The 13753-nt window shown below is 39.9% G+C and overlaps 2 protein-coding genes across 6 annotated transcripts in view; one reads left to right on the forward strand and one right to left on the reverse strand.

The window, feature by feature from the left end:
* Window positions 1-7186, reverse strand: part of Chac2 (ChaC cation transport regulator homolog 2) — an 8426-nt gene extending 1240 nt beyond the window's left edge. Inside the window, exons 1-2 of one of the 2 annotated variants that reach the window (XM_008823019.3) lie at window positions 6966-7186; window positions 1477-1512 (exon numbers count right to left, since the gene is read on the reverse strand). In XM_008823019.3, coding sequence (XP_008821241.1) covers window positions 1477-1512; window positions 6966-7100 — 171 coding nt within the window. In that variant the 5' untranslated portion in view covers window positions 7101-7186. The remainder of the gene's footprint in view (window positions 1-1476; window positions 1513-6965) is intronic. The other variant, XM_008823020.3, reaches the window with a different exon arrangement.
* Asb3 (ankyrin repeat and SOCS box containing 3) overlaps window positions 1-13753 on the forward strand; it is a 148027-nt gene that overhangs the window by 13476 nt on the left and 120798 nt on the right. For 2 of the 4 annotated variants that reach the window (XM_017795581.2, XM_029558623.1), the window contains exon 2: window positions 12082-12290. In XM_017795581.2, coding sequence (XP_017651070.1) covers window positions 12095-12290 — 196 coding nt within the window. In that variant the 5' untranslated portion in view covers window positions 12082-12094. Of the gene's footprint in view, window positions 1-7206; window positions 7340-9454; window positions 9559-12081; window positions 12291-13753 lie in introns of those variants that run through there. The other 2 variants (XM_029558624.1, XM_008823021.3) reach the window with 2 other exon arrangements.

The following is a 13753-nucleotide window of genomic DNA, read 5'->3' on the forward strand; positions in this document are numbered from 1 at the left end:
AGAGTGCTGGGACTAAGGCGTCCACCACCACTCCCGGCTTGTTTTTTTTCTTATTATTGTAGGAATTGAGCATTTTAAAACCTTTATTCTGAATAAGTAATTGATTTGTATCTTAAGCACATTATGATAGATATCTTTCATCAAATTTTTTAGATTAGGTCTTATTTTTAAACTCATCAAGTGTTCATTGGTCATTAAGAAAGTATAAAACAGTGCCATTTGATGATTAGGAGTTACAGTTGTTAATTTGAAGTTACTTTTTATAGATGTTTTATCCCTTGTAAATTACTGCAAGCCTTCTGAAAGTTACACTATTATTACTCTGTTATTAATACATTGTTTTTTCTTTTTTTTTGAGACAAGTTTTTGCTACATAGTCTAGGCTGGCCTTGAACTTGTGATCCTCCTGCTTCGGGCTCCTGAGTGCCGAAATTAAAGGCAGGTGGCACCTACCCATGGAGCTGCTTGATTTTTGAATAAATTCCTTTCCAAGGTTAAAAGAAACTGAGTCCTATCAGTTAAATAAGAGTTTTCAGGTGCTTCAAACTTGTTTAAAAAACACAAGCACTGTTATAAAATTAGCAAGAATTTTCTATTTTTGGCTGAAAACAGGTTCCTAGCAGATTTCAAGAGAGTTTTAAGGGGGCTGGAGAGATGACTCAGGGTTAAAGAGCAGTAGTTGTTCTTGCAGAAGACCCAGGTTCAGTTCCAGCACCTACATGGTGGCTAACAACCATCCATAACTAGTTCCAGGAAATTCAACACCTTCTTAACCTCTGTGGGCATTGCATGCATAGTGTACTTATATACATGCAGGCAAAACACTCATACACATGAAATAAAAATAAATGAATAAGCCAGGCATAGTGGCACATGCCTTTAATCCCAGCACTTAGGAGGCAGATAAAGGTGGACCTCGGAATTTGAGGCCAACCTGGTCTATGTAGTAAGTTCCACAGGGTCTCCCTGTCTCAAAAAAAAAAAAAGGCACATAAAAAGGGATGAGGGTATAGCTCAGTGAAAGAACACTGCTTCAAATGTTCTAGGCCCTAGGTTCATTGCCTTGAACCTAAAAAATAAAGAATAAATAAAGAGCGCTTTAAAGGTTCTGTTTGATTCTTAGTGGGTAAATCTGGCTTTAAGAAGTCTGTTCCTATTAATGTCAAAGAGGACCACAAAATTCTCAGTGAACAAACTAACCTAATGAATGTTCATAAAAATGAGACCACATATTATTTGGTTGTATTTTGTTGTTACTTTGCATTCTGCATCATAAAACTTTTCTACCAACTTCCATCTCCCACAAACAGGAAAAAGCAAAACTACAAAAAAACTCCACAACAAATACAAAAGAGTTCTAGACTTAGTGTAGTTCAGATTGTCTGTGATGATCAGTGATAAAATTTCACTGATCATTAAAATGGAGAAACAGTTGAACATTTTAAATTAAAACTATGTAAAAAAAGTATACTGTACCCCAGGATCTTCAACAAGAGTCACAACTCTTCCAGGCTGTTATGAAAAAGGTAGAAAAAAAGCATTTTTTTCTGAATTAAATTATAAACATTAAAAGCTTGTCACAGAGTAAATAAAGCTTTACTACATTTAAGAAGCACTTTACCTAGAGGACCGAAAACATTATCTAGCAGTTTCTGATTGTGTAGGGCTGCATCCTGAGAATAGGTAACATCTCAGGTGATCTGATGGAACTGATTTGGAGTTTATAGTTTTAGAGCCCTGCTAGCAGGTTGAACTAAGGTCTTGGGTATGAGCAGATGAGTGATTTTACACTTCTAAGTTAGGAAGTACCTTACTTTTGTATATGCCAGCGGATGTCTCAAGGTTGCTGCTGTTTTACCTTCATAAATGAACTTTACAATGCCTTATAGAAAGGCTAACAGAATTGATTTTGTGTGTGTGTGTGTGTGTGTGTGTGTTTAATACAATGCCTAATGTAACCCAGAGTGGCTTCAAACTCCCAAGTGCTGGGATTATAGGTATTTGCAACCTACTCTTTGAGTTTGTAACAGAGGATCCTTCATGTAAGAGAGACGATTCAGACAGATGACTGGAAAATAGCACAGAGTCAGATCTGTAAAGCCAGAGAATGGAATTGAGGACTGGCGGTACAGTCAGTAAGTATTACTTGCCTGTCTGGGGCCCTGGGGGGTGGGGCAGAATTGAAATTATAAGGACAATGGAAATAAAAGCCACTGAAATGTGGGAGAAATTGAAAACTGAAAATGTAGCACTTGAGTATCAGGATATAGGTATCATAAAAGAAATATTTTTGGAAAGATCTGATTGGTAAAATGTATAGTATTCAAATTAGAATGGAAGGAGGAAGAAATAGAATGCTAAGTGAGAAATGTTAGCAGTCAAGCTGACAAGTTCTGTACACCAGCTCTCCTTGTCCTCCCCTTCCATCTGGCTCATCCATTTCTCATAGTTGTCTTTGTTTTTTTGACAGAGTCTCCCTAATCCCAGCCTGCCTGGATGTCACTATGTGGACCAGACTGGCCTTGATCTCACAGAGATCCACCTGCCTCTGCCATCTTGAGTGCTGGGATTAAAGATGTGTACCATCATGCCTGGCTTATAGTTGTCTTTTAAGATTATTTGTGTGTGTGTGTGTGTGTGTGTGCATCTGCCTGTGAGTACAATGCCCATAGAGGCCAGAAGAGGGCATTGGATCCACTGGAGCTGGTGGTTGTGAGTGGCCTGATGTGGGTGCTGGGAACTGACCTCAGGTCCTCTGTAAGGGCAGTATCTTCTCTTAACTGTGGAGCTGTCTCTACCTGTTTTGTTTTTTTTTATTCTTCAGTCACCTCCTTAGTGATTTCTCTGCCTGCCTCTGATTTTGCTTCCCTCTAGTCTATTCTGAATTCAGGCTTAGACTAGCTTTCTGGTTTTGAATCTTTCAAGGTTGTGATACTGTACAGGATAAAGTAAAAATTCCTTAGCATGACTTAAACTGATACACCTTCCTTTCTTTCCATTTTCCCCTTCAAGCTATACTGACTTATTTACAACTCCTGCAGTTACTCATGTCTTTGAATATACTGGTCCTAGTATGGAATGGCCTGCTCTCTTGTTTACCTGTTGGGTCACCTGGCTATCTGTCCATAAAGTTTTGGCCCACTTCCTAGGCAGACTTAGCAGTTCCCTCTGTTAAACTCCCACTGTTTCTTTTATTCATTTCCCATAAAGTACTTACAAATATTCTGGTTTGCATAGTTGTCACTACTTAAGTGCTCAGTTGTAATTTTCAAAGAATTAGGGGTAAAGAAGGCTTGGACTTGAGCGGTGGCAGGCAGAATAGAAAACGAGTACAAGGGGAGGGAATGGTGGTGTCTTTTAAAAAATATTTTATTATTTTTATTTTATGTGTATGAGTGTATTGACTGCATGTAGGTAAGTGCATACGTGTCATGCAATGCCCATGGAGGTCAGAAGAGGCCTTCGGATCCCCTGGAACTGGAGTTAAGGACGGTTGTTAGCTGCCATGTGGTGCTGGGATTCAAACCTGGGTCTTCTGCAAGAACAGCCAGTGTTCTTAACTGCTGAGCCATCTCTCCAGCCCCGGTGGTGTCTTTTTTTAAAGAGGAAGTAAATGGTGTCCCATGACTGTTAATAGATGGTAGAGATGGGGACTACTAGCAGTACTGACAAAACTTATTTAGAATCTTTTTCTAAAACTCCTGGCTGGGCAAGGTGGTGCATGCTTTTAATCCCAGCACAAACAACAACAAAAATAAACAAAAACCATTTAAGCCCTTTGCCCCTAAAATGGATATTTTTTTAAAATTAAAAAAAAATTTCTTTTTTTTTTCATGGTCTTTTTGAGACATGGTCTCCCTGTAGCCCTAGCTGTCCTGGAACTCACTATGTAGACCAGGCTGGCCTTGAACTCACAGAGATCTGCCTGCCTCTGCCTCCCGAGTGCTGGGACTAAAGGTGTGCGCCACCATGCCTGGCTTAAATATTTTGAGTGTATTGCCTGCATGTATGTGAGTGCACCGTGTTGTGCAATGCTGTGGAGGTCAGAAGAGGGCTTTGGATTCCCCTGCAGTTGGAATTAAGGACGGTTCATAGCCGCAATGTGGGTGCTGGGAATTGAACCCGGGTCCTCTGCAAGAGCAGTCAGTGCTCTTAACTGCTGAGCTATCTCTCCAGCCCTAAAATGGATTTTTAAAAAATAAGAGTAGGAATCTTATGTTTCTGCATGTGCATTTGTGCATGTGAATGCAGTGTCCACAGAAGAGGGTGTTGGATCCCCTGCAGTTGGAGTTAAGGCAGTTGTGAGCTGCCTGATGTGAATGCTGGGAAATGAACTCAGGTCTCTGAAAGAGTAGTACATGCTCTTAATTGCTGAGCCATCTCTCCAGCCCCCTTAGAGTCAATATTTTTGAGAGACTGTGCTTGTAAATGCACCTTTCTTTGGGAAGGGAGCAGCAAAACTAAAGGGAGTCTTGGGAGTCTTTTTTTTGAGACAGGATCTCACATGGCACAGACTGGCCTGGAATTTGATATGTAGCTGAGGATGACCTTGAACTAACTTCTGATAACTACAGGCAGTTTATGCAGTGCTAGGGATTGAAGTCAGGGCTCTGTGCATGCTAGGCAAGCACTGTGCTAATAGAGCTACACTCTGGCACCCTCTTTCTTTCCCTTTCCATTCCCTTATTTTTTTGAGACAGGGTAGTGTACTATAGCCCAGACTGGCCTCAAGAATGGCAATCCTCTTGCCTCAGCTTCCCAAGTGCTGCAATTACAGTTGTGTACCACCATACCTGGCTAAGAAGGGGTCTTTCAACATGAATAGGATTGGAAGATGTATAATGAGTCATGACGAGTATTTTTATTGGGTAGTAATGTTTTTAATAATAAAAAAGCAAATAATTTTGTAAATTTTCATGCTTACCGCTCAAATTAAAATGCTTCCTTTGCTACCTGTGGTGGTACAGGCCTAATCCCTACCAGATTGGAGGTGGAGGCAGGAGGATCAGGAGTTCAAAGCCACCTTCAGCTACCTAGCGAGTTCATGGCCAGCATGGGCTACAAGAGACCCTGTCTGACACCAAACCAAACCAGCTTGCTTTTCTGAAGTTGAAGGTGATTCCTTAACATCAAATCTTAGTTTTGTTGAGAAGCTGTGAGTTTTATGACAGATGCTTAATTAAGCTAGGAAGCAATTAAAGTTTAATGAAGTTAAAAGGCAAACGTAATATTTTCTCCACTATACTATGTGGAAATGAAATGAGCCTTACAGTTGTAGATCTGTTTTTCTCATAATTAACTTACTGGGATTTATATTCCTGTAAAGACAGTTTATGTCCTAAGTAGTAAATAAGTCATTCTAAATTGCTGAGTAGTTTTGTAGTCTTTTGTGTTCTTGTCCAGACAGTTAACATTTATATAAGGCTGGCAATTCATTTTAATAAACAACATGAAGCAGAATTTCAGTAAGTACAAAGTCATGATGGGTATTTTTACCCTGGCTTTTATAGACCCGTTCTCCTTTTATTTTAATACATATACATTTATTTTGCATTTGTTATGTATGTGGGTGCTCTCATGCCACTGCTTGTGTGTGGATTGTCAGAGGATAACATCCTCTTCTCCCTTTAAAGAATCATGGACTACTGTATTGATCAGATAGTTTCTTATCAACAATCTGCCTGGCAGTACACATACCTTGATATGTTAAAAAACACTACACTTGGTTGAGACTAGAATAGCAAAATATAGCCACATACACAGTTTAATGCTTGGTCATAAAAATGGGAATCTGGCCCAAGGTTTAGTCATCAGAATTGATAACAGGCATTTCATTTAGTTTAATTCTTTAATGTCTTGAATATTATAACAGTCTTGGAGATTCTTTGCCTAAGACATTTCGGTTGGCTTGTGCATGAGCATTTGTCCTGTGTCAGGTTCCGGCAGGCCAGTACAGTCCACCTTAAAGCCAAATTCTAGATTTGGTTCAGATTCTTTTCATGATTTCATTTCAATCCTATGTCTTACGAGCAGGCACAAACTATTTAGAGCCTTGATTTTTTTTTCTCTCATTTAAATCTCTTCTGATTCCTGGCTTCCAGCATTTTAGAATATTGTACTTTTGGTTAATATTAATTTTCCCTTTAAAATCAGCAATCTAGCTCATATAAATCGTCAGAGTATCTTAAAAATTTTTTAAATTGGTACTAGGAATTGAACTCAGGGCCTCATACATGCTAGGCAGGGGCTCTACCACCAAGCTTTTGTACTTTTTAACACAGGGTCTCAAAAAGTTGCCTGGGCAGGCCTTGAACTTGAGATCTTTGTGCATCAGCCGCCAGAGTATGGGAATGTAGACCTGCACCACCAAGCCAGGCTAATTTTAATTTAGAGAACCATACAAGCATTAAAAAAGTTTCAAAGGGTATAAGTTTACCAAAATAAGTGTCTGAATTATCTGGATTAATAGCTACTTCATACTTATTATTATTTTTTTCATGAATTAGTTGTTTTTCAGCCAGTACTAAGCTGGTTTGATAAGCAGCAAGCCACTTCAAATTTCTGAACACGTACTGAGATGAATGAGCTATGCAGCAAATATTGTATGATAGATAAGTTTATACATTTGTAACCCAGGAGAACTTTGGAGAAGAAGGAACCATTAAAATAATGCTGATTTTGCACTGTTACTCATATAACAAAGTTAACGTAACTTTATACCTGTAAATCAAAATGACCAAAGTCGGCTTAATTGGGGATTATTTTGGAAACGGACACTTCAACCATGTGCGAGCTTGTGTGTCCGTGTCTCCTCTTTCGCCTCAAGAAACTAACCGCGGGCGTCTGAAGGCGTTAGGGTGTCCTGGGTCGGGGAGAGGCACGGGCAGCAGACCTGAGAGCGTGTCTGCCCAGAGCTCCGGGCGGTCTGTGGTGCGGTCTCGGGGTTGGGGCGGCCGGGTCCTTACCTTGCCGGGGATCCCGCGGTGGTCAGTGCTGCCTTGCCAGAAGCGTCGGCTGTAGTCTGTGATGTAACCGACCAGCTTGTCTTGGTAGGGGAAGTCCACCTTCCAGATGAGGGACCCGTACCCAAAAACCCACATCTTCCCGGCGGCTCCCCTTCCGGGGACGCCTGGCCGACAGTGACCGGCTGCCCCCGGCGCAGGCGCGCTGGCCTCCGAGGCGCAAAGCACACTGGGTTGCAGCCCTGGAAGGCCTTCGGCGGCTGGTAGGCGTTATTTTCCTGCCTGCTGGCCCAGCGCCTTCGTCCTTCTGTAGACACCCTGGGAGCAAACCCACGACCTCCCTGCCGCCTCGGGAAGTCGCTGGAGCCCGGGGTGAAGTGCGTGTGCCGGGCGAACGGCGCCCCAGTTCTCTTCGGAAATTGGTGGCGGGAATTGCAGCAGTTGTTTGTTTCCCCTTTTTCTGACAGGAGTGGGGTCGGGTGCCATCCGGATAGGACGCACTATGGCACCACAATTGGCGGCACCGCAGTTGGCACGTGGAACTTCTGCAGTGCTTTGAAAATTGGAAACAGCAGCTGAAGCAGCCGAAAATGCAGCTCGTATCTGATTTTTAAAAAATCCTCTATCCCTTTAGTTTTTAAATAGATGCAGTAAATCGACAACCATAGTTTTATACCTGGGAAAGAGCAACTGTGATTCTAATGGAAGTTGCTTACGTATTTAAACTACGCGCGGGACAGTCGTGTTCATATTTAATATTCTCTGTGGCTCAGTAAAAAGTGGCCATGCTGTCCATTTCTTTCCTTTCCCACTGCCCACCGTTCGTTTTACAGTGCAGCGAATAGTCTTTCTCACACGAATTGGTGCTGTTTTGTTTGTTAACGAACACTTGAGGATGAAACCGGAGTCTATACGTTCTTTCCTGAGCACATATTTGGATGTGTACCGTTCTGCTTGAAGACAGTTCTTTTATTTACTTTCAAATACGTTGTTTTTCCTGGATTTCCTCCTTTATTTAACAGCTAGTCTATTCTTGCAGGGCCATGGCAGGACTTTAATAAATTCACTAAGAACAAAAACACTAAGAAGAAAGTCTGTGGAATCAGTGGCGATTGGGAAACCTACTGTTTTTGTTTTCCTCTGTGTTGTTTGTACTTTAAGATTCATTCAAAAAGTTTTTATGTATATGAGTGTATATCTGCATCTATATTTGTGGTCCTCATGGATGCCTGGTGCCCAAGGAGATCAGAAGAGGATGTTGAATCTCCTGGAACTGCAGTGGAGGATTGTAGCCAGGCGTGGTGGTGCACGCCTTTAATCCCAGCACTCGGGAGGCAGAGGCAGGAGGATCTCTGTGAGTTCAAGACCAGCCCGGTCTACATAGTGAGTTCCAGGCCAGCTGGGGCTACAGGGAGATCCTGTCTGGAAAAGACCAAAAAAAAAAAAAAGAGGATTGTGGGTTTTGGAAACCAAACCTTAGTTCTGAGCAAGAGCAGTAAGTACTCTTAACCATTGCCATCATTCTCCAGCCCGTTAAGGTGATAATATATTATGTATTTGAGTTGCCCAAAAAATTGAAAATGAAGTTTAAGATTTTATGTACATATATATACCATATGCTGTATTGGTTCAATAATGGTAATTAAAAAGATGGAAAGGAAAAGAGCAGACAGAAGTTCTTAACACAAAACTCTGCAGGCTTTTGAACCTCTCATTGAACCTAGAAACTTATGGTTGGATGTGCATTTTTTTCTGGGGAGAAACTTGTTTCATGAGTTTCTCCAAGAGGTCAAGAGCTTAAGAAATACTGTAATTTCCTGGCTGGAGCTCTTCCTCCCAAACTGTTCTCTAGGATGCTCACTTGAACCATCATGACCGTGTCTGGGTATGTGAAGACAGAAGTAGTTTTTAGTGATTGCTGTTCTTGAGGATTTCTGTTTCATGGTCTTGTGTATTATTAGAGAATCCTAAAGCATCCGTCCAGGTTGAGGGAGTATTTGTGTTTAAAAGAAATCAACAGATACTACAAAAAAAATTCCAGCTTAAGAATAGCCAGATCTTGGGGCCTGGAGAGATGGCTTAGCAGTTAAGAGCACTGGTTGCTCTTGAAGAGGAACTGGGTTCATTTCCCAGCACCCACATGGCAGCTAACAACCATCCACAACTCCAGTTCCAGGGGTTCTGTCGCACTCTCTGACCTCTGTGGGCATTGCACGACATGGGTGCATGTACATACATGCAGGCAGTACACTCATACACATACAAAGGAAAAGAAATGCCAGGTCTTTTTATATTTTCTCTTAGTTGTAGTTTCACAGTGCCTGACATAATTATTTTTCTTATTCCCACCCTTGTTATTTTTTCTCACTTCACAAGTTTCTTCCTATTCACTCTGATATACACTTTAAGTAATCTAGAGCATTTCAGATAAGTTGCACATGTTTGGCATTTTACTGACAACTTCTTTTTACATGCATTGTTTTTTTGAACAGACTCTCACTGTGTTGCCTTGGTGACCTGAATTCACTACCACTTCAGGCTAGCCTTAAATGCAGAAAAATCTGCCTGTCTATGCCTTCTGATGCTGGGATTAAAGGTGTGTACCATCATACACATGCATCTTTTAAGAATAAGGAACATTCTGTTATCCACAGTGCTTTTATCATACCTCTTTCTTTTTTCTTTTTTTGTCTTAATTTTTTTCTTTACAGGTTTGAGGATCAGACCAGGGCCTTGTGCTTCATATGCTCCACCACTGAGCCACATCCCCCAGTTCCCCATCTGAGGTTTATGTATTGTATCTTCTGAGTCTGTTATGTTAACTAGTTTGTGTTAGGGATTGAAAGGAATGCTATTGTTATTAGAGCACATATCTTTTAGATTTTCCTTTAAGAAGCTTGAAGATATTACTAAGTTCTGACTTTTTCAGGTTATTATCCATTATTCTAAATCCATCAATATTATTTATAGCCAAGAGAAAAGCCAGTAAAAATTGGAAAGGGAATCACACCTGTTTTTACCCAAACACTGTTTTTAGTGTTTTTTAAAGTTGTGTCCTTGTTTGTGTGTTCCCTATGCAGAAATGTTTTCTTGTATTTAATGAACATACTTTTAAATTGCCATAGAGTTATTTGTTCTCTTTTATAAAATTTGCATGTAATTGTCTAGAAGTTAGCATAATTCAAAAAAAAGTATAAGTTACTATTCAAGATCCCCCCTCCCCCCAGTTTGGCCTTAAGCTACCTTTGTAACTTTATTTTTCTACTGTTTGTTACTTATCTAATCCTTCTTCCAAAACAAACTGTTCCCCTTAGTCGCTGAACCTTCCCCTGGCTTACTCACCTTTCCGAATTCTGCCTAGCGATGCTCTTCTGCTCATTTTCTCATTTTGGAATTCTTCCTGTTTAGTAAGGCACAACTCATATCCCTCCCTAAGGGGACACAGATGATTCTTTAGTTTGTATGGCTTGCCATCTTATGGTACTTTACATTTCTATCTTGGACCACATGTGTTTATCATTCCTATGAGACTGTCAACAACTGGAGATAGAATCTGTGCTAATGTCACCCTTGTAGACTCATTGCTGATCATCTAGCTGCTGCCTAACAGCTGCTAATTGAATAAATAAATGTTGGTAGTAAAAATCTTCACTTACTCTAGTAAGTGGACCAGTTGACACAGTCAGATTAATACATAGCTAATATTAGTTGTGAGGCTTACTGTAGCCTATCATTATAGCTTTAAAGGTGACTGTGCATAAATTTAGATCTACTACTTAATTATTACATGATTACTTTAAAATATTCATTATTTTTATTTTGTGTGTATGTGTGTATTGCCTGCATGTAGGTGAGTGCACCCATATCGTGCAATGCATGCAGAGGACAGAAGAGGCTATCAGATCCCCTGGAACTAGTTACAGGCAGTTGTTAGCTGCCATGTGGGTGCTGGGATTCGAACTCGGGTCTTCTGCAAGAACAATGTTCTTAACCACTGAGCAATCTCTCCAGCCCCTTACATGATTACTTTAAACACTTGCTTTCCTCAAACTCTTTCTGGATAAATTACTTAGAATGTGGTTCTAGAAAGTTTTCCACCTGTATTGGGCCTGATGGCATTTGAATTACCTAAGACCATAAGAAAAACTAAGAAGGGTGATGGGACTATTACTGAGAATGCTACCCCTTAGCAGGTAACTTTTTCCCTTAGACTCCTGAATCTTACCCAGCATGCTTTGTTAATTTGCAAGTCATATACTGAGAGCCGTATTGGACTTTGACTGTAGGAAAACTTGAAGTGAGCTTTGAAGGCAGATGATTAAGCTGTGGGCGATAATGCTGGTGTATGAAAGCTGACCTACTCTCCTTGTGGTTACTATTTCTTGGTTTCAATATATTCATTCAGGATGGGGCACCTGAGTGTTTAGCCCTTTTGGAAAGGACCAACAAGGGTAGGACACCTAGGATCACTTCTTAGCCTTTGTTTTCCTCAGTAAACATCTTTCATTCCTATAGAGGGTAAATGCCCCACTCCCCATAGAACACACAATTGGGATTCACTAGAGGTAGTCTGCTCTTAGCAGTAGAGTATCAGTTCATTTTGGTGGGGTATGAACAGGAAGTCTTCTGGAAAGAGCTGCTGGACATTTCCAGAGGGGGAAGATAACTTTAAAAACTTCTTTGATATTTTAAATTTCTTTTTGATTTTTTAATTTATTATATGTTTGAGTGTTTTTGTCAGCATGTATGTAAATACACCATATGCATGCAGTGCCTGAAGAGGCCAGAAAAGGAGGGTGTTGGATCCCTTGGAACTGGAGTTAAGGATGGTTGTTTGCTGCCATGTGGGTGTTGGGAACTGAACCTGTGTCCTCTGCAAGAGCAGCCAGTGCTCTTAAGCACTGAGACATTTCTCTAGCCCCTCCTTGATATTTTTAATAACAACATGCCTAGGAATTGATTTGAGAGTCTCTGGTTTGGCCTGTAGCAGAGGCTGTGGCGTAACAGGTAGTTTCTCCAATTTTCTCATGTGAGGGATGCTAGACAGACCCATTGTGATCTCTAGGAGTTCAGTTTTCTTTTATTGACTGTAGTAATGTCTTTCTACCTTGCTTTATAGACTGGTCAAAAGAATGGATTTTACAGAGGCATACTCAGACACATGCTCTACAGTGGGACTTGCTGCCAGAGAAGGCAATGTTAAGATCTTAAGGAAGCTGCTCAAAAGAGGCCGGAGTGTGGATGTTGCTGATAACAGGGGATGGATGCCAATTCATGAAGCAGCTTATCACAATTCTATAGAATGTTTGCAGATGTTAATTCATGCAGGTAAAGTAAATTCAAGGTATGGGAGGTTGCATCCACAAGCTGGATTAGTAGAATTAAAAGACAGTAATAAATGATAGTATTTGTTTCCCTTTCTGTAGTCCTATAATAAATGCCTTATCTATGAAGGATGGTAAGATTTCTGCATTGGATTATGATAGTGTGGAATTCCAGCTAGACATCTATAAATATTGCCCATTATATGGAAGTGTTTGTGCCTTGTTCATTCCTTTATTTTGCATTTATTTATGTATTTACTTATTAATTTGTGTGTGTGTGTGTGTGTGTGTGTGTGTGTTTGCTGTGCCCATACCATAACATGCCTGTGGAAGGTTATGGATCAGAGGGCAGCTTGAGGGAGTTGGCTCTCCACCCTGTAGGCTCTGGAGATTGAATTTAGGTGATTAGGCTTGGCAGCAAGCACCCTTTGCTGCTGAGCTGGCTCACTGGCCTCTGTTTATCAGTCGTGCTAGGTGATGTCACAGGGTAAACCTGCTGTTTCAGCCTAAGCATTTGGTAATTACTCATCATGTGTATTATTACTTTTGTTTAAAAAGGAAACAAAACAAAAGGAAACTGCTACTGAAATTGAGATTTGAGGGATTTTTTTCGTTTTTTGGATTAGTCTTTTTTTTTTTTTTAGGTTTTTTTTTAAATTTATTTTATTTTATTTTATTATGTTTGTTTATTAGAAGAAGCATTTCATGACAACAGCATTAACCTATTCAATAACATTTTTCTGAGCTAGGGTGCATCTCTTTCAAAATTGGCTGTACATTTCTAGGTTTACAGATGAATTATTACGCTTATATAATCTTTTACTCATTATAAACTCTATAAGACATAAAATTAAATGAGGTTTTAACGTTTAAAAAAGATCTCCACTTCATTGTTGAAACGTGCTCATTTTAGATAAGCAAGTTAGATAATTATTCTGCCTCCTTTTTAATATATTTGCTCTCCACCTTTCTGATGAGATTTTTACAAAGCTCAATTATAAAATATTTAATTAAGCTTATCATCACCTTTGTTTTTGTTAAGATAATTCTTAAATAATCTAATCTAAGCTTGAAATTTTAAGTTTTTCTAGAATGTTGGATGTCTGAAAATTTAGTCTGAGAATGAAATGACAAATGTGTGAACTTGATCCATTGTGTGAACCCTTCACCCATTCATGCCTAAATTCAGCTATGAAGGCTACTCTGAACATTTCCCCATGCCATCGGGAGTAGTCAAATAGGCTGAATGAGATAGATCAAGGTGAACTTAGTTTGTGTTGCACATTACCTTTAACTAGCTACATTTCTCTTGGATACAAGGTTTACTTTTTATTTTCCTGAAAATGCATGTATTATTTTTAGGCATAACTCTTTCATACTAATTTAAGTCACTCTACATTTTTTGTCTCTGTTTGGTTTGAGAGGAATAGAGACATAACTGTCTAATACCTATAATCCTTCTTCCTC

Source organism: Nannospalax galili, unplaced genomic scaffold (assembly GCF_000622305.1).
Source record: "Nannospalax galili isolate Female #2095 unplaced genomic scaffold, S.galili_v1.0 scaffold286, whole genome shotgun sequence".
Lineage (NCBI taxonomy): Eukaryota > Metazoa > Chordata > Mammalia > Rodentia > Spalacidae > Nannospalax > Nannospalax galili.